This window comes from Hypomesus nipponensis, chromosome 17 (genome assembly GCF_054491055.1).
Source record: "Hypomesus nipponensis isolate SF chromosome 17, ASM5449105v1, whole genome shotgun sequence".
Lineage (NCBI taxonomy): Eukaryota > Metazoa > Chordata > Actinopteri > Osmeriformes > Osmeridae > Hypomesus > Hypomesus nipponensis.
Genome location: NC_140377.1, coordinates 5546081 through 5565923, shown reverse-complemented (window position 1 = coordinate 5565923; position 19843 = coordinate 5546081). Strand labels below are relative to the sequence as shown.

At 46.5% G+C, this 19843-nt stretch overlaps 4 protein-coding genes across 7 annotated transcripts in view; 2 read left to right on the top strand and 2 right to left on the bottom strand.

Annotated features, from left to right (window-relative positions):
* Nucleotides 1-158: 158 nt before the first annotated feature.
* Nucleotides 159-3259, top strand: LOC146253146 (von Willebrand factor C domain-containing protein 2-like). Its single transcript, XM_084678290.1, has 3 exons — nt 159-512; nt 912-1041; nt 2251-3259. The coding sequence occupies exons 1-3, from the start codon at nt 159-161 to the stop codon at nt 2502-2504; spliced, it is 738 nt and encodes a 245-aa protein (XP_084534416.1). The 3' UTR covers nt 2505-3259.
* A 1394-nt stretch (nt 3260-4653) lies between these two features.
* Nucleotides 4654-7353, bottom strand: rpl23 (ribosomal protein L23). Its single transcript, XM_084678415.1, has 5 exons — nt 7262-7353; nt 6233-6316; nt 5611-5739; nt 5267-5380; nt 4654-4783 (listed from the first exon to the last, which is right to left on the bottom strand). The coding sequence occupies exons 1-5, from the start codon at nt 7272-7274 to the stop codon at nt 4701-4703; spliced, it is 423 nt and encodes a 140-aa protein (XP_084534541.1). The 5' UTR covers nt 7275-7353; the 3' UTR covers nt 4654-4700.
* Nucleotides 7354-8499: 1146 nt separating this feature from the next.
* Nucleotides 8500-14167, top strand: cyb561 (cytochrome b561). Of its 2 annotated transcripts, XM_084677022.1 has the most exons (7): nt 8500-8634; nt 8783-8881; nt 9685-9898; nt 11628-11726; nt 11922-12025; nt 12282-12439; nt 12943-14167. In XM_084677022.1, exons 3-7 carry the CDS (start codon nt 9688-9690, stop codon nt 13133-13135), a joined length of 765 nt encoding a protein of 254 aa, XP_084533148.1. In that variant the 5' UTR covers nt 8500-8634; nt 8783-8881; nt 9685-9687; the 3' UTR covers nt 13136-14167. The 2 variants fall into 2 exon arrangements, with proteins under 2 accessions (XP_084533148.1, XP_084533147.1); XM_084677021.1 differs by having other exon boundaries at nt 8569-8881.
* A 159-nt stretch (nt 14168-14326) lies between these two features.
* tanc2a (tetratricopeptide repeat, ankyrin repeat and coiled-coil containing 2a) overlaps nt 14327-19843 on the bottom strand; it is a 46803-nt gene continuing 41286 nt past the window's right edge. For all 3 annotated transcript variants that reach the window (XM_084677018.1, XM_084677020.1, XM_084677019.1), the window contains 2 exons: nt 19646-19746; nt 14327-18783 (listed from right to left, as the gene is read on the bottom strand). In XM_084677018.1, the coding sequence (XP_084533144.1) occupies nt 16776-18783; nt 19646-19746 (2109 nt within the window). In that variant the 3' untranslated portion in view covers nt 14327-16775. The remainder of the gene's footprint in view (nt 18784-19645; nt 19747-19843) is intronic.

Here is a 19843-nt window from a genome sequence, read left to right as displayed (position 1 = left end):
CTTATTACAGTTACCTAAGCTGTCAACACAAAAAGTCGACCTATGCAGTTATTTCCGCTGCTTAAGGTTGTGGGCCGGTTGCCATGCTTCATCGTCACAGCGCTTGAGCAACGCGCACAAGAGCGCAGCAGATGGGCACAGTTGAGAAATCAGGAAGGATGAGCATCCGCGCGCTCAGCCTTTCCATTGCGCTACTCCACTTGATTTCTGAAACAATAGCGGAGTACTCCTCCAAAAGTGATTTGGACTACGAGTTTGGAGACTACCGGGGCAAATGGTGTATAGACGACCACGGTTTCGTTTACGGCATCGGAGAGGTTTACTATCCCAGCCCTACCGCGTGCCCTTGCACCTGTACGGAGGACGGACCTGTGTGTGTACGTCCGAAGTGTCCGCGTATTCACCCAAGATGTACGCGAATTAAATACAAGTCTTGTTGTCCAGTATGTGAGGCAATTGCGAAGGTTTGCGTTTATGGAGGCAGAACGTACAGCGTCCTCGAAGAATTTAAGGTGAGGCTATATTCACTCAAGTCGTGACGCTTTTACGCATGATCCATCCTGCCTGCCAATTTTTTGTTTACAAAATGTAAATAGAAAACACCGCATGTTTAAACTTGCCATCCTGTTTTTGCTTTGTTTTGCTTGGGGATGGATAGATCATCTATTCTTCGAAATGAAATAACATTTGAATGAGCTCTGCATGTCTATGGGCCAAACTACTATTTCATGATGATGCACAAGGATCAAACTGGGGTAAAACCCCAAGCATTGATGGATTGATTACAATCCATCACACACACACTATCACCCCGCAAAGTTTTTCTTGAATGTGATGCAAACCAAATGTGTGTGACATGTTGGATCTGCTCAGTTTGTCTCTGTGTGTTTGTGTGTGTACTGGTGTTTCAGTTATCTCGCTGTGAGCGCTGTCGCTGTGAGCCAAACAGGGAAGTGTACTGCACCATCTCCAACTGCCCGGCACCTCACTGTGTCAACCCCACCTATGAGCCCAACCACTGTTGTCCTGTCTGCCGGAGCGGTGAGAATGTTGTCTTCCAGGCTCTTACACATTTACATTTAGTAATTTAGAAGACGCTCTTATCCAGAGTGACTTACAATAACTACAGGGACATTCCCCCTGAAGCAAGTAGGGTGAAGTGCCTTGCCCAAGGACACAATGTCATTTTGCATGGCCGTGAATCGAACCGGCAACCTTCTGAGTCATAGCCCGACTCCCTAACCGCTCAGCCATCTGACTCCCATGTACACCCTCTAGCCCTCACCCCCTAAGATACAAACAAAACAATCCCTGTAGTAGTGACTGAAGTGGGAATACCCAGTCACCATATTTCTGCATTTGTATATCAATAGTGATCTAAAAGGGAGATTAGCTGATGTTCATGGAAAACAAAATGGTTTTACACTCCATCCCCCTGGCCACACATATCTCCGTGACACACGTTCACATGCCCGAGCACGAGGTGCGCACGTGTGTGGAAGTGCAGCCCCCACGCACAACATCCGCTGATCAGTCTTCCATTACTAATGGGAACTTTCACAGTCGGTGGGTGGGATTGATCATGTGATTGAGAACACCCCGCAGCTTTGAGTCAAGCTATTACACAACCATGTTTACACTTGCACTGCTGCTCCCATGAACTGACCTCATCCAATCCGATGGGATGTCGATGCCAATGTGTAGCTGATGGAGATCCTTAGAAATGACTGATGCATTATTGGTAATAGTTATAGCAAATGCTAAAACATAGCATAAGTAACATGCCGTGACATTTACAGCATTCCATTTTAAGTTACTTTGCAGATGGCATACTCACCAAACGGTACATAATATGGTTGGTCTGGACAGTGATGAACACATGAAGCACAATACTCATAAACACGTTCTTACATTGCCTTCTGTAAGCAGGGATGGACCCTTGCCCCACAATGCCCAGCCAACTCAACATGCAGTGGGCTATTTACTATTTTGACTGTGTTGCTGTTGGACACAACACCATCGAGCGGCTCAACAGCGTCTCTATTTTCCATCGCATCCCTACTCCCTTACGTCAGCTGTGTGAAGTGAAGATCCATAGTTCAGAGCCAATCAAATATCCTTGATGCTCTCTATTTAACTACATCGGAGGCTGCCATTTGATCACTACAGGGAAGCAGTATACGGTACAAACACACACATATCTGTACACACACACTCATGCAGAACAAATGTCCTGCTTTTTCCCATCAGGCCCAAACTGTTATGCGGGGAACGTAGTGATCTCGGCTGGAGAGCGTGTGGAGATGGATGAACAGACCGTGTGTTTCTGTACCTACCGGGACGGAACCTGGCAGATGCACCCCCAGGCCACCTGCGAGCAGCGGCCAAGCCCCAGTCCCACCCCGACCCCCACCCCCACCCCCAGTCCCAGCCCCCCAGAGGATAGGGTCAAGCAGAGGGGTGGGAGGAGGGCCTACAGCCCCCGTCTGGACGTCATCCCCTGATTGGAGAGGTGGAGCGGTGGAGGAGAGGGAGAAGGCAGTGAGTCTGTGTTTAGGAGAGGGAACGTAAAAGGGTGGGGGGAGTGATGGAAAGGATGATTATTTTCTGTCCTAAATTGTTTAAGGGGAGAGCAAAGAGGGAGGAAAGGGTTCAATTTAGCATGACCACAGAATATTGCTAATTCTGATGTGCTCTGTTCATCTTCAGACGACCCATGACCATACATGCTTCCTGATATACATCATGACTCAAAGAAATGACTGATCAAATGACTGAAGTATTGGTGGTGGCAATTTGGATGGAAAGACTGTAGTGTGAATGGAGGAGGGGTCGGAAGGGAGTGCCAAGGGGAAACATGGCAAGCAGGTTGTTTTCCGCGCCCTGCTGAGGGCAGTCTGTGAAGGGATTAAGGCCAGCGATGACCACCACCACACATGCACAGAACCATAACACTGCTGAAACACTATCCTCAGAATGTATAAAAAATAATTAATTGGAAACAGACACTGATTCCTATTAATGTCAGTTACTCATGTTTCTCAAGTTCCTTCCAGCTTCAACTTCCATTCAGAACAAGGGCTTTAAGTGGACATATGTAGCAGTGGTTCCAATGCATTTCTCTCAGGTGCAGGCCTTTCTATATAGCTGTTAGTCCTGGTGTTGTGCTTAACATTGTCCATTTTCCCCTCAAACTGATCTGTGTACCTTTGTGAACGAGTTGGTATCACCTATATGCAAATGTAATTTCCTCAATATCAATGTGTAAACGGCCAAGCCCCAGTCCCACCCCGACCCCCACCCCCACCCCCAGTCCCAGCCCCCCAGAGGATAGGGTCAAGCAGAGGGGTGGGAGGAGGGCCTACAGCCCCCGTCTGGACGTCATCCCCTGATTGGAGAGGTGGAGCGGTGGAGGAGAGGGAGACCTATATGCAAATGTAATTTCCTCAATATCAATGTGTAAATGATGTAAACCCATGTTTGTGAAATAAAACTGTTGAAAACTTTGAGGTAATGTCATGTGTGGCCCATGTAACACCCATTTTGTGTGTGCTTGCCTGTATGGCTCAAAGGAACTACCACTAGAGCATCTAAGGGCACATTTAATCATTAATTAGTAGGGGTAGGAATCTTTTGGTACCTCAAGATTCTAATCGATTCTTGGGGGTCACGATTCAAATTTCAATTCAATATATGCATACATAATTTTTTTTTAAATACATTAGATTTTTAACATTTTTTAATCAATGTACAGTAAATCGCTAGAAGACTTGCGGGTCATATGTGAATCGATTTTTTTCAGCCGCCCCTACTAGACAGTGTACTAGTGTGGATTCTTTCCTATGCAAATCTCACAATTTGAAACTGCTGCTGTAAAACGGGCGGTTTCCAAAAAGCCAGAGTTGACGTCTGCTTGCGTTTCATTAGGGCTATTTCACAACCAATGTTACATAACCTATTCGGAGACCTTAAGGAACAGTGTGAAATGCCCTATACAATCAGTCAATGACCCCTTTAAAGATTTGTGTGGCTCCTAGCCCTACAGGACACTGACCACACACGTTGCCTCAGGAAAGCTGGCAGGATTCTAAGAGACTGTTACCACTCATCCTTTAGTCTCTACCCCATTGCCTTCTGGCAGGCGATACCCAGGCGTCTCGCACACAGACTGGACAAGTTTCTTTCCAAGGGCCATCAGGCTTCTGAATGGACATCGATATGGACACTAATACACTTTCCATACTGTCACTTTCAGCTACCGCTTGCACTATCAACAATATTGCACTATTGTTCTTCACTTGTTTTGGCAATATTGCACTATTGTACTTCACTTAGGTTTATAGGACATGGTTAGTATAAGTTATGTGTATTTTGAGGTTTAGTATACTGTAGTGAATATTGTATATCAGGTTTACAATATTTTCGCTTATCATATATGTAATCTATGTTCTGTGTACTTATGTTATGCCAGGTTGCGTAGCGTTGTTTTGTCCTTAGAATTTCAGCGCACAATCTGACCCTGTGCTGTTCTGTGCATCTGACAAGACCAAACTGGCCTAATCAATCATCTCGTTTGTGAAAGTCCAACGATGACCATAATGACTCCTTCAAGTGTAGCAAAGGGTCCGTGTAAGTAAATGACTACACGAGGCATTCTAAACTTTATAACAGTTTTTATTGAAAACAGCGCAGGGTCCAGGTCAGGCTATGCTGCCAGCGTTAGAGGCGATCCTCGGCCAGAGGTCGGCACACTCCTTGGCCACAGGGCCTGTGATCGCTGAGCCTGGAGGTGAGAAGAGCAGACACTTACAATACAGGCAGTTCAGCTTCCTTCCACCTGAAAGTCTACCCTACTCCACCCAACTTGATTTGAATCAACAGGTCAACGCGTCTTTAAAATCAACACCTGACTAGAGCATGGAAAGTAATTGTCATGGACAACTCAGTCTGGCTTGTAGAACAAGACACATTGATTATGTGCTAAAAGTTGTTTCATCACGGATTGAGATTGGTCGGAAACGGTAACACTGCCATCTCACCCACCAGTAATGAGTTTACTTTTCCCTTCTACGACAACTCACCCAGCCACTGACCGGACAACGCAAGTGCTTTTTTGAAGGGGGGAGGGGCATTTCGTTTAACAATACATCAGAATTGCATGCAATTGTCTAATAGTTTATACAAAATGTACAATAGGACCTGTTCTAAAATGTAGCAGTGGGCTTTGAACCCTTGACCTTTGAGTCAGATGGGTACCAAAACTCACCTTTCATTTCTCCTTTAACGTTCACTATGACCCCCGCATTGTCTTCAAAGTAGAGAAACACACCATCTTTTCGCCGGTACGACTTTCGTTGCCGTATCACCACTGCAGGATGCACTGTAAGAAGAATAGGGGGTATTAGCCACATAGGGTACATGTTGGGTTGTTTACACTGACTACAGTACCGTAAACACAGACATTCGGAGTGTCAAAGTAACTTATTTTTTCTTTTTCTTTTACAGCTTCTTTCGACAATTTAGTGAGAAATCTAACACCTCCCAGATCCCACTTCCATTGAACTGAAACGAAAGCTGGAATAAAGGTCAACTGAGCACGTGCAGACTCACCCTTCTTCCTGAGTTCGGGCTTGCCTTTCTTGACTGTGGCCATCACCATGTCACCCACACCAGCGGCGGGCAGACGGTTCAGACGACCCTTGATACCCTTTACAGAGATGATGTACAGGTTCTTGGCACCTGAGGAGAGACGGAGACATATGGACGTGTTCTCTACATGGAAGCCACATTCCCCAGGTTTTTCCTGATCAACCTTTCACAGACTTGAGTGAAACCTTTGGTAGAACCATTACAATAGATAGCACAATACAAACTGACACTTCATGACTGCATGGGATTGTTTCATCACTGATTGAGATTGGTCAGTAACAGTAGCACTGCCATCTCACCCACCAGTGATGCGTTTTGTTTTTCCCTTCTTCGACAACTCACCCAGCCACTGATCGGACAAAGTAAGTGCTTTTGGAAGGGGCCATTTAGACCCAAGCAACACAGAAATGACACCAACTAGCACCACTGTTACACAACATGCATAATGACACTTTAAAACCATGCCTGTTTGTACACCTGATATATTGGAAAGTGTAACCACATGTGAAATGATACTGAGGAACCTCAGGCATGGACCCTGTTCCCCCTGCTGGGCAGTCGATATCAGCATGAGTTTCCATACCTGTGTTGTCAGCGCAGTTGATGACCGCTCCCACTGGGAGACCCAGGGATATGCGGAACTTTGCTCCAGATGACCCACCACGTCCTGGCAAGGAAGCAAACGTTAACTACAGACGAGACTTCCAACATAGCTTCTAATGTTGAAGTCTTGAATAGTCTAAATTTGTCCCATCATGGATTGAGATTGTTCAGTACAGATGAGAAACTGCCATCTCACCCACCAATGATGCATTCACTTTTTCCTCCTTCGACAACTCACCTAGCCACTGACTGGACAAGGCAAGTGCTTTTTGAAGGATAACTTTAACAATCTGGCCTGCGACTCAACTGACCCAGAAGATGTACACAAATTACTTATCAACACAGCTCCAGTTAGCACATATCGCGTTAATTAGAATATATCGGATTCACTTGTTCAACAACATATCACCAGGAGTAACCATCGTGTACTCTGAGCTAACGTGCCTTGTGTATGTAGGTAGTGACTAAATACGTGCCAGTGCCAAGTTGACCAGCAAAAGAAGCATTTAGGGGGGCACAATCATCATTTCAGAAATACATTTATCGACGTGCAACGTTCACTATGGAAGTGACCAAGTGACAAACTGTCAGCTCTCGATACACATGCCACTGCTGCACAAGAAGCTTGCGGGAGAAATGTGCCTCCACGCAAGCTCATGAATTTACCTCGGAACGGTAACTACAGTATCTAGCTTTCTTTTAAACTTAGTTAAATATTGGACCCATTCAAGTAAACCCCTTAAATCGGAACGACAGTAAAAAGCATGCAAAAACAACATCTTACTTTTAAGTTACCTAGCAATAGGCTAGGCAGCGCTTAGCAAACATGGCTGACATCAAGCAGTCTGTCTTTATCCCTCAAAATCATGTTTTATCTTTAACAACATCGCTCAAATAGGAACGAATACATTTAATATGATGGTTCATCTCAAGGAAGCTAGTAATTTCACTGTGCTACAGACGATTTAAGCATAGGATGAAAGTGGATGTTTCATAGCAGGATTCATACCTCTCTTAGACATTGCGGCAGAAGGGAAAGAGGAAGGCGGAAAAAGGAAACAAGAGATATAAACTAGTCGAAGTCATCATATCCGTTTGGGTGGTATAACTCTAGTTTTATACACCGCCACCTGTTGGCTATTTGGGGAAGTTTATAAACACGATTTTTGGTTACATCACCCTAACGATACAGTAAAACTGAGTAAATCTGATTTAAAATTGCAAAATTGCCATGAACTATCATATACGGGTCTGGATTTTTCCATGCACTAGGCCTATGTCAGACTATTGTCACCAATATATAGCCTATCGCCAAAATACTGCTAATTTAAAATGTGAGAAATTGGGACAAGTCTTCCTCATCCTCAGGCCTAGAAGTCTGACAACCACAGATGACACGTCTCTTTCAGGCCCCCCCTTGAGAAGTTAAGCATTGACATCTACATGGCTTCTCATTCTGCTCCTCGCTCGAGACTAATAGTGAATTAGCTGGTGTCACCATCATTACAATACCTTCAAAAGTACCAACATGACCACCAGATTTATATAAATACTGGCATTTTTGTGACTATATTTCTATGTAGGCTACCTACCTAATCCAAACCAGTCCTCAGTGTTATTAATGATGACCATGGCCTCTGTTTAATAATTTGTACAAATAAACCTGCTATGCTACTCTGCATCTATTCAATTTAAACTACAGCATTGTATTCCTACAAACAATTGCGTTCTCTAAAGATGCTGCTTGGAGCAAACGAAGCTGCATTGATTCAACATTTGTGGCTACATTTTTTGTCGCCTTCTTGAGGTAGCTTGAGAGAACACAACAGAAAACGAATTCTTAAATGTGGTCTTTATTAGGCTACTCGTTTTTCTTTTGGTCCCGTTATGTGATGCCCTTAACAGTGTATTCAATTTTACTGCAATTACACAATTGCGTGTTTGTTTTTCAGAATGTAAGAAACTTCCACATTCAACATAATAAGCCTCTTATTTAGTTGTAGCTTCAGACATAGCCCTAGCTGCATCAATTAGGGACACTAAATTGCATTTATCTAGCTGACCAGACCAGTTGAAATGTATGGACAATCTAATTTGACCAACCACATCAAATTAATCGCTTAAGATTCATTGACGGGTGTGGAGAGGTTTAATTTCTTCAACGCATGTCAATCCCCAGAGGCTTCGCATCTTCTGTCGTCAAGGTAACAGACCTTTGGACGTTTGAGGGGTTAGTCATCCTTCTCTGTAAAGGACAATTTGGGCTCCTCCCTCCTCTGTGGTTACTGATGGAGAGAGAGAAGGAAAGGAGTGGCAACAGGATGGCAATCTACTCATCTGTCCAATTTCAGCTGCGCCACGGTTGTTTTGCGTCACGACTGGGCAAGTTATCTTATATTTGACGCTTTCCCAGGCGGCTGCAACCTGCGGGGATCACCGAAGAGATATTGCCACTTCTCGGCAGTTCAGTTCAGACATGTTTTTCAGTTTCCTCAGTAATAGGTTTGTTTAGCTTTCCTTCTTTATTCAGGAACTGATCCAAAACACACCCACACTTCAGTGACGGAACTAATAAGGATCTCGGCTCTCGCACTTGTCGGCAGTAAGCTATAAAGGACTTGCCTCTGAGGTAGGTGATACTTGTGGTGGATTCACCTCATATGAACCTGTATCCATTCTGCAAAATACAGTTCCACGCTGTGCGCAGCTTTACAGGGCGGCTGTGTAATTTTAGAGTTATAGACAATTGATCTTTTTAAGAAAGAACGTTTAGCACAACACCGAATGCACTTTGTAAAGTACCCTAACCTACCCTGCAAATTGTACTAGTCATGTAATGAGACAAGTTTCCGTAAGCAGATCTCATACAGTCTAGTATCACATGAGGTAGTTTGTGGAAGCAAAAGATAAGAAGCCGGTTGACGTTATCCCTGTTTGTCATGCACGCACGTGAAGGAACACTTTTTTTTAACTTTGAAGAACGATGCAAGAACCCAGTACAGGCTGCAATAGTTTTATGTTGATTAATAGTGAGACGTATATTTATTGGAAAATATATATCAAATTCATGGAATTAGCCCTCAAATGCCGAAGATACTCTTGGCAGACCATTTTGTAGTGATCTTCACCTGTTGGATCACCTCGTTGATTCCCACTTCTGAAATTTAGCTTAACATTTTCACGCATAGTGAATGATACACATACGATTCTGTCACAGGATTATCTGAATCCTCAAGCATTAATTAAACAGCATAATAAACTGCTTTTGTAATTACATCATATCCTTTGGTTCACATATTTCAACCACAATGCTCTCTGCTGCTGAGGTTATGCCCTCTCTTCTTCTAACACAACACAACCCATCCCTAACCCCCCGTCTCTCCTTCTCCCCAAGCCCCTCTCACTCTCTCTGTGTCCCTCTTTGCTCATCAGACCATGGAGGAGAGTCCCCAGCATACTATGCGAGGTCTGGGGTCCCTGCCCTGGTATGTGGGGGGGTCCCAGGTGCTAGGCCTGGCCTGTGTGGTGATCACAGGTGTGTGGATGGGTCACTACCGGGGGGGCTATGCCTGGGATGGATCCTCCCAGGAGTTCAACGTTCATCCCCTCTGCATGGTGCTGGGCCTGGTCTTCCTCTATGGGGATGGTGAGTTTCAGCCACACAAACACATTGGTACTAGCAAGCAGACCCAGAGCACAGAGAGCTTGCGTCTACGCACATCAAAAATACATTCTAATGTTTTTCTATTGTATCAGGAAGATGAATTGCTTGCAAACTGTTTACTGTTCCCCAGCAACAAACATCAGCCTTTGAAGGAAGCTGTTCTGTCTGATAGTCACGGTGGCTGTTATAGTAGTTGTAGCCTGGAGGTTCTGTCTGAACTATTAGATTAGTAAGAGGCTCTGCAAAAGCTACACAGAGGCCCAGTCACAGACCCAACGGCTGTTTCAGTAAGACAGATCTGATGTTGTTTAAGCAGAGCACTGATGTCTCTTAAGCTTTTCTTTGTGCGTCTATGTTGGATTGTGTGTATGTGTTTCTGTGTGGTCGTATGTGTGTACGTAAAAAAGGAAACTGTGTGTCTGTCAAGAACGTTTGGTTGAAAATTCCCACATTGTGAAGTCTGCCTTGTGTTGACTGATCACTTACAGAGACTTTGCTGAGGAATACTCTGTACGGTCACACCCAAAACAGAGCTCCACTTTGCCCAACAACTAAACAAGTCATTTACATTAATACCAATTTAAGTCGCTTTTCAAGTGTTGCTCTTGGCTGCCACATGGAGAAGCCTGCTAAACTTGTTATGAAGGTAATCATTTCAGCTGTAGCGATTCAATTCCAATCCCAGCTGCGGCAATTAGATTAGGACAATAAGCGTAAAGGTCAGTGAGCCATTAGTGTGTGTGTGTGTGTGTGTGTGTGTGTGAGAGGCAGAGCTGTCCACACAGGGCTGGACACACCCTGGGGACAGAGCAGGTGTCTGGAGACAAACCCAGGATGGACAGACTGCTTTAGCCTTGGGGGATTCAGGTTTCTCTTGTTTACCCTTGTGACACTATTAAATAGTGTGTGTGAGTGTGTGTATATGTGGGTTTCTGTTGTGTGTATATGTGGGTTTCTGTATGTATTTGGGCGGTGTTTGTCTTAAGTCATAGTTCTTTAACAGACCATAACGTAATCGAAACTTTGTCACTGTATGACTTCCGGTAGTTTCTGCCAAGTTTGTTGTGCTCCTGGAAGCTGATGTTAGTGTGACCTTGGTGATTGCTCTCTTGACTGGAATCATGCTGTAGACTGAGCTGGTCAAGTGTGTGTGTGTGTGTGTTTCAGACTGGGCTAGTCACAAGTATGTGTCTTAGACCGCTCTCTAATCTCCCCATAATTGTGAGTCTGAACACTGTGAAATTGTGCTGTTGAAGCTCTTCAGAGAGTACCTGACCTGCATTTAGTGACTACGTAATCACATACCTCATAACCAGGCCCAAATGGAATATGTGGGCGCAGAATTTTCAGCTGATCTTTATGAGGATGGATAAATACTTTTTTGCTAAGTCTGTCAACATTTAATCGACCATATTTGCCGTCAAACTGTTGTGGAACCTCTTCGGGCGCATCCGACATAAGAACAGGACGGCTAGCAGAATCCGCAGATTTCCGCAGATTTTCAGTCTGAATAACCGCAGAAAATGTGAAAAAAATTGCGTATTACGTTTGGGCCTGCTCATAACTCTTGAGAAGCACAGATAAGATGTATATACATTTAAAAAAAAAAATTGCATTGTTATGAAATATTTTGTTTAGAATGAATTGACATGTAAACACTGTATGACTGGTATGGTAAAGATGTGAAATTTGACATAATTTCTCTCTACAGCCATCCTAGTGTACAGGGTGTTCAGGAATGAGAACAAACGCAATGTCAAAATCCTCCATGCGGTCATCCACCTCCTTGCACTCGTCATCAGTATAGTGGGTAAGACCTGTTTGTGTGTGTGTGTACGTGTGTGTTTTCCAAAACGTTAATGAATTGTGAACATTGTGAAAGGCCATAGATAAGGATGGGCTTTTGTGAATGGGCCTCTTTGATCCATTCACTAAATTCACTCATCCCTATAGTTCTAACTGTTGACACCTCTCTCTTTTGCTCGCTCTCTCTCCCTCTCTCTAGGTATGGTTGCAGTGTTTGACTTTCACAGGACAGCCAAGATCCCAAACATGTACTCCCTCCACAGCTGGTGTGGCATGGCCACCTTCGTCTTCTTCTGTGTTCAGGTGGAAAGACACACACACACACACACACACACACACACATACACACATACATACATATCACCTTCAATTTTCATTGCTCATGGGCTTGCATTAAATGGTTGGGATGGACTACAGACAAAGCAGTGCTCTTAAGAAAAAAAATGTATCAGCTGGCTTTGTATATTAATTTAGATCCTTTTCCACGTCTTTTGACAAAATCATTTTCTAAACCTCTTTCTTCACTTATCCATTATGTCTCTCCCCCCCCTCCCTCTAGTGGGTGATGGGCCTGGCGTTCTTCTTGTTCCCCGGGGCGTCGGCCCGGCTGAGGAGCTGGTACCTGCCTCTCCACGCCTTCTTTGGCCTGGTGCTGCTGATCATGGCTGTGGGAACCAGCCTGCTGGGCATCACAGAGAAACTGCTCTTCAGCATCCAGTGAGTTATACTTCAGACCGCTTAGAGCGGAGGCAATGCAACCTGGCTGAATGCTGTCTAGATATTAGGATTGACTCTTTGCTGACACACCTGGGGCCTGTCCTTCAAAGCAAGTTACGCATACCCAGGATAAGGTTAACAACTGCAATCATGTATTAGCGTTGTCATAAGATAAAATATACCTTTATTTGTTCCACAATGGGGAAATTCGGGTCATGACGGTGGTTATAATCTCGATAAGGTCAACTCAGGTTTTCCAGTCTAGCAATGAGCGTGATCCCATTAAAGAGGCAGTGTTTGCACCATGTGACAAATCACAAACATGGACAAGCCCACCAGAGCCACAGTTTAAACATGACGATCAAGCCATGAATAATAAACTCATTTAAACAGGTCTCAGGGTAAACAAAGGTAACGATGGATCTGAAGCTACAGATTGGTTGGCGTTATCGCTGTGTGCTAGCTTGTTGACATAACTGCGTGCACGGGGTGTGTCCATCCAGGAACACCTACTCCAAGTTTGACTCTGAGGGAGTCCTGGCCAACGTGCTGGGACTACTGCTGGTGGGCTTCGGAGTGCTGGTGGGCTACGTGGTGACGCGGGAGGACTTCAGACGACCCCCCCATCCTGAAGAGGAGGCGTTGTCAGTGCACTTTAAGACCCTGACCGAGGGGGGGAGCCCAAACTCCCCTTAGTAGAGCTGCTCTCCCCCCGAAAATGGACGGCCGTTGTTTTGTTTCCTGAAAACTTGATCCAAACCTTTTTGAAATGTTGTAGGTGGTAGACAACCCCTCTGGTTCAGTAGCTGCCCTCAATCCAATTTCCTGTACTAAATGAAGACGGCTCACATGCCCCCTAGTGTTCCCTAGATTTACACAACTGACTTAAACTGGTGTAACCATTTTAACAATCACACAAGTGCCATAAACCCAAATATCTTCACAAGAAACAACCTCTGAAATTAAATGGATTATCTCCTGTTTCTCTTTTACAGTACTATAAATTACTTCTGAATGCTCAAGTGTGCCTTTGTCTTGGTAAGGCAGTGCCAAATACAAGCCAAACTGGGTCCACCAGATATTTTCATGTTGCACTATTTCATAGGGTTAACATTGCTCCATTCACAGTTGAGAGATTAAGTGATTACGTGTGTTGGAGAGCTGTCAGTATCTTAGCTAGTGATAATCAGGTATAATTTACCAAGGTACTGTAAAAGGATCTGTCAGGGGAATGAGAAGTAGATGTTTCCACAGATAAGAAACAAACCTTCATTCTAGCTTTCAGTTTATCAGCATAATGTTTGATGTTAGATTAAGAAGCAAACTCATGTTTACTTCTGTTTCTGTAGCTGTATAAAGATGGATTCAAGTAGTACTGTAGTAGGAAAGGTGACCTTGTTTTTAGTCTGATATTTTGAAGTATTCTTCATTGAGCTGTTGTGCATTCCTGTGTGCTTGATGTTCCTTTGTAAAGATCTGCCTGTGTCATACATTACAGAAACACAGATGGAAAGAGATTGTGCAAATATTAGAAACCTTGTATGAAGATATAGTTCTGTTGTCCATATTGTAATGAATTAAGAAGGTTTGATTCCTTTTTGCTGCTTGTTTATTTGTCTGCTCAGATGCCCCCTTGTCTTGTCTGAACACACTGCCTGATAAACTGATGGAAATCCATTATCTTGCTTACCATCATATCACTATTAAAGTGGCATGCCTCAATTATTACACTGGCATTAGACTTGACTTGTCAATGTGTTAGTGTGAATCAGAGTCTTATATTGAAGTTGTATTCAAATAGAAGCCTGAGCTACTAAATAATCCAGGGTTTTAGAACCATGATAGACATGTTATGACTGTATGAATGGAGAGACAATGAGTCGTACAACGTTTTCGTCTTTCTTTTCTTTGAAGTGGTAACCATTTTTAAATAAGTACATTATTTTCTCATACATACAGAGGATTGTACAGTTTACAATCGTTTAACTGGGTTTCAAAAAAGGGGAAAAAAGGAAAATGCATTCATGTTTTTATGACCTTCTGGTTTAAAACTTCACAACTCACATATACAGACAATGTACAGAGAATTCTGCTCAGCAAGCCCCCGGAAACTCTACGGTAACCAAAGAAAACTGCAAAGAGAATATTTGCCAGAAAACATTTTCCATCAGTATCCCTTCCTCTGCTCCTCCGTTCAAATACTGATAACCCAGAATCAATATTTTTCAACTTCTGTACAAACACGTGTTACATTATTGTACTACATGTTCATAGGAGCATGAGAGACAGAACAACCATGCATTTGAAATCAACACGACATTTACAGTCATTTACAGTCAACTCTATAAAAAAAGGATTTTGAAAATAAACGCTATTTTGTGCCTCCTTCCCTCCTTATGTCCACTTGTCAGATGAGGGAACTGACTAGAAGCTCCTCCTACTCCAGGAATCAGGCTCAATCATAGGATAGGCCTCCGAGATTGGCAGAAGGTGCGTCCAAGCAACAGGCTCATTAAGTAAAGTATTTCAATGGCGAAATAACTGGAGGGTCTTGCCGGTATACGTAAGTCTCTTTCAACTTTCTTGTTTTCTTTGTTTATAAGGATGAACCAATAAGAGCCGAGAAAATACTGAAGAAATCCCCTCAAACCAAAACAGGCTCTCACCAAAAAATATATCAACAATATAAATAAATAAGTATGCATTGGCTTGAAAACAAACGTCAGCACTGATTTTCAAAGGCATAATATTACAGCAAGAGAGAGAAAAAAGACAAAAAGAAACAAGACCGAAAAATTGAAAATACAAACTGTAGTTGGAACATAGATGATAGTGGTTTGTGTGAACAGACTGAGAAGAGTCACTCATTAGCTCATAGCTCATTAAGTGCCATACTGGGGTAGGGGTTGGGCTGTCACCATACAGTGTCTATATGCTTCATTGTAAGGTTACACTGACCTGGATGAAGAGTACAGACAGACACACCCCCCTGTATAACTGTCATTTATGTAAAACAGAAACATTCGCATCACTTCCTCTGACAGCATCATCCTACTCAGATAGGCATGACAAAGGCACTGTGTAAAGGAAGTGTATCCCCAGACGAAACTTTAAATGATTAGGCATATCTCTCAATGGATGAATACGCTGATATCTGACTCATAACTGGCTAGCGATAGTGATAGGTTCAAGTCCAGCTTTGGACCCCATTTCCCTCATGTAACAACACAGAGCTTAACTTTGCACCTCTCCTTCCTTCCACAGGTGGTCCCTTGTTGATGGATGTGTTTAAAGGTTTTATATGGTGATAAAAACGTGTATGTGCGTGGCTGTCAGGATCTGACCACACTTAAAGCAGGTCAGCGTTCCTGTTTGAAGCTTCAAGAACTACAGCTTGGATGTGAAAACCGTTAAGCCATAAAGAATAAAACGACGATTGGTGAACCTGAAATTGATTTGAAACGGTTGCTCCTCAAGGCTTTCATGTCACCTTAAGAGGAAACCTTGGAAAATGCCAAAGGAAAACGGAAAAATATACAGTCCAACAGAAATATTCTTTTTTGTTGTTGTTATTTTACAAACATAACTTAAATGATAAATATTCTTTTTTTATTCCCTATGTACAAGTATGTTAAGGACATTTGCAGTTCCAGATACAGCAGATGACAATGTTCTCCTGGTTACAGTCTGTTGTTATTGTGCCATTTAAGAGTAGGAGGCCTTAAGAGTTGGACTTCCATGGATGAACTAGACAGGCTCTGGTCTCGCCTCAAACTACCCCAGGACAAACAGTCCAAGGCTGGGGAAAGCAAAGTGTCCTGCCTGTTACTGGAGGCTCCCAGGTTATAAACATAACATATTTTCTGATCGAAATGCTTTTCCCAAGGCCTTCCCTTTTTCATATCGACAAAACACCTAGGCAGAAATATTCTCAGTCTTTCTGAGTCATTGTGTTTATTTTACTTCCAAGAAAAAAAAGAAAAAAAACGTTTCTGAAGTTCCATGTTTGAAACCCAGTGAAAAGCTGAGTAAGGTAGAAGGAGAGAGAGCGCTTCAGGGAGGAGCGAGTAGTAGTTATGAATGTACAGCAGTAGAATTGTTATTCCTGTCACAATATTGTCTCTCCGTGACTCAACAACGTCAGCAAGCCTCTCATCTTTCTTCAGTCTGTTGTGGGATGACTCACGAATGAACGTCAGCGGGCCTGGCTTTCCTCAAGTGACAGTCTTTCTCCCCCCCTCCCTCTTCTCCGCTTTCTCTCCCTCTCTCTTTATCGAGTCTGACACAGCATCTCCCATCTCGTAAACCCTTACTGCGCCTCTCCCTCGCCCCCCGTCTAGACGTTGGACTCTACAAAGGGTCTCTTTGGTTTGATGGGGGAGGTGGGGCCTTGCCTTTCCCTGGACATCTGTCTGTACTCGCTGTCCTGGTAGGCTTGCGCCACGGGCAGCGTCCGCGCCACCTTCACGTCCGGGTAAGTCGGCGCCTGGCTCACTCTGCCCATGCCGTCGGACCGGCCCTCGCGGGCACCGTTGGAGGGCGGCGGTTGGTAGTAGTCGTCGTCGAGGAGGTGCCCGTTGTGGGCGTTGTTGGTGCGGTTGTAGTAGGCGATGTGGCTGAGGCCGGAGGGCTGGCCGTAGCCGTGCGTGGCGGCCACGTTGCTGGGCGACGTGGCGGGGCTGGTGACCACCGTGTCCAGCGACGACACGGCCCAGGAGCGGCCGGCGGCGGGAGGCTGCGGGATGTACTGGTGCGTCCGCGCCGTCTTGTCGATCACCCCCATGAAGGGCGTGTTCCTGGAGCGCAGCGCCTCGCCGGGGTACGTCCCCCCCACGACCCTCATGTCCATCGTCTCCGGGGGCGACGCGGGCGAGAGGTCGTCGCAGTAAACCCCCACCCCGCCCTCGTAGGCCAGCTGCAGTGGGATCTCCATTTGCTGGACCGAGGCCGAGGGCCGGAAGCCCGGGCCTAGATTAGCAGCCGAGCCCCCAACGAGGCTGCTGCTGGAGGGGGAAAAACGCAGGCCCACGCTCTGGGAGTGGATGAGAGGTCTGGGGGTGGACATGTGGGGCTTGGGCTCCGAGGTGTTGGAGCTGATGGGCCGGCGCAGGCCGTGGTGGTTCTCAGGGGAGCCCAGCGCTGTCTGCCTCTCCAGCTCCATCTCCAGCTCGTGGGGCGACACGGGGTAATAGGCTGCGGATTGACTGCGGCTGATCTGTGGGGTCTGGCCGTACCTCGGCCCCCCTCCTCCTCCCCCGGGCCGATAGGCTGAAGAGGGCCTCTGATGAAGGGGGAGGTCATCCTCCATGGGGCCCCCGACCTGCTGGTAGAGAGCCCCCGCGCTCAGACTGGCCTGCACCTGAAGAGAAGGCCTTCCGTCCAGGGCACTGGGGTACCCCTCGCCCAGGTTAGGGTACACCCCCTCCCCCAGCTCGGCCAGGTCGGGGGGCAGGCGGGCCGACATGGAGTGAGCCATCTGGGAGTAGGCGGAGCTGCCCAGCACGGCGCTGGAGTGGGCGGACGCGCTGGGCTGGTTGGTGCGTATGATCTGGGCCTTGGCGGGCTGCAGCCACTGGCCCTGCTGGGGAGGGTGGGCCTGCTCCTGGAACGGGCCCTGGGAGGGCAGCTGGAAGGAGCGCTGGCTGGACATCTTGGACAGAGGAGACTTGGGCCGGCTCGGGTGCTGGTGCTCTGACTGGTAGCGGGCGGAGGCGGACTGGGGACGGTACATCCCCCCGGCGCTCTCCGAGGTGGGGCTGGCGCGGTACTGGGGCCCCCGGCGCAGCGGGGAGGGAGGGGGGCTGAAGTGGTAGGCGGAGGGCTGGTGAGCCGGGGAGGTGTGCGGGGGGCTGGGGCGGTAGTGGGAGCTCGGGTGAGTCGGGGAGAGAGACGGGGAGGAGGACTGGTACCCCTGGCGGGTGGGGGAGGACATGGCGGGGGGGCCGGGGCGGAACTCAAAGGCCTGGCCCAGGGAGGCCTGGCCTCCAGAGAGGTAGGGCGGCTCGCGGTGTCCCGGGGAGGGCGTCAGGCTGTGAGAGAGGGGCAGCACGGAGGGAGACGGGGAGGAGCGGGGCAGGGGGTCGGCGGGGGGCGGGGCCTCCATGTCTCTCTCCATGTAGTCCGCCTCCTCCTCCTCCTCGTACAGCTCCTGGCCCGCCTCCAGCTCCGACGGGCAGGGGCGGGGCTCCAGGGAAGGGGGCGGGGCGTCGTTGGGGGGCAGTTCAAGCTCCTCCTCCACCTGGCGACACTCCTCCTCCACCCTCTGCAGCAACCGCTGGATCTCTCGGTTGTTGGGGCAGAGGCGGGCGGCTTCACTCAGGTCCTCCAGGGCTGCGTGGAACTGCCTGGAGGGGCCGCAGGGAGACAAAGGGAGGGGGTGAGGCAGAGATGACCCAGAGACGACGAGGAAATAAAAGGGGTTTCACAGGGTAGAGGAGCAGAGAGATAGAGGAGTTTAGAGAGAAAGGAGTAGATCAAAACTCGGTACAGAGGAAGCGTAGGAGAGAGACTGTTTGAGGACAGAATGTTAGAAGGAGTGAAAAGAGGAGGGGTTCAAGAAAGAAGATAGCGTGCACATATATATATATTTATTTTTTTACCAACCTGGGAAAAAGATTTGTGTATTTGAGAGTCTTAATGACTGTGTGATCGAGAGGATGAAAGATGAGAGAAGGGAGTGAGTCGAGAGGTGTAGGCAAGGCAGCCGGTGAAAATATGTGTTAGATATGTGACTGTGAAGTGAATGTGAAGAACAAGAGCTGAAAGTGTTTTGACACTGTCCTCAGAGCAGTCTGTTCAGACGCAACTCAGTGATGCAACGTGGCGCTATCCTTCCTAAACATCTATAGAAGTACATCCATACATGAGCAGCCACAGTCAGCAGCAGTGAAGTCATGGCATAAATGGAGTCACGAGGTGTAAACAGATGGATGTGGTGGTGGTGGATGTGTGGTGATTAAGATGCCGACAGACCAGTGACAGAGCTAGTCTCAGAGCCTGGTGCTCTGGTGATCTCTCATTGATCTCTCACAGTAACATCAAATCAACCCAGTGTAGGAATACCCCTCAAAAAGGAAAGAGGTCGAATGGCACCGGGAGAGGCCAATCAGATCCTTACGATTAGGCTCCACCTCCCCCCCCCCCCCCCCCCCCCCGGTCTGCGCGCCAGGCCTACGCCACCCCTGTTCTCTCCATTGCTATGGTTACCTGCTGCTGCGCTTGGCGCGGGCTCTGGCGTAAAAGGCCTCGTACGATTTGGATTTCAACTCTAGCGCCCTGGTAGCAAACTCCTCAGCCATCCCAAAGTCCTGCAAGCAACAACAGGCCGACAGTCATTCACAGAGCCACACATCCATGAGATGAGTCATAAAGGATTCAAACATGAGTCATTCAAGAGTCATTCAA

Coding starts and splice junctions, on each gene's coding strand:
- LOC146253146 (XM_084678290.1), top strand. CDS start 159: ATGAGCATCCGCGCGCTCAGCCTTTCCATTGCGCTACTCCACTTGATT. Junction 513..911: donor GCGTCCTCGAAGAATTTAAG/GTGAGGCTATAT, acceptor CTGGTGTTTCAG/TTATCTCGCTGTGAGCGCTG. Junction 1,042..2,250: donor TTGTCCTGTCTGCCGGAGCG/GTGAGAATGTTG, acceptor TTTTCCCATCAG/GCCCAAACTGTTATGCGGGG.
- rpl23 (XM_084678415.1), bottom strand. Junction 5,740..6,232: donor CAACTGCGCTGACAACACAG/GTATGGAAACTC, acceptor GTCTCTCCTCAG/GTGCCAAGAACCTGTACATC. Junction 5,381..5,610: donor GCCCGAACTCAGGAAGAAGG/GTGAGTCTGCAC, acceptor TTCTTCTTACAG/TGCATCCTGCAGTGGTGATA.
- cyb561 (XM_084677022.1), top strand. CDS start 9,688: ATGGAGGAGAGTCCCCAGCATACTATGCGAGGTCTGGGGTCCCTGCCC. Junction 9,899..11,627: donor GGTCTTCCTCTATGGGGATG/GTGAGTTTCAGC, acceptor TTCTCTCTACAG/CCATCCTAGTGTACAGGGTG. Junction 11,727..11,921: donor ACTCGTCATCAGTATAGTGG/GTAAGACCTGTT, acceptor CCCTCTCTCTAG/GTATGGTTGCAGTGTTTGAC.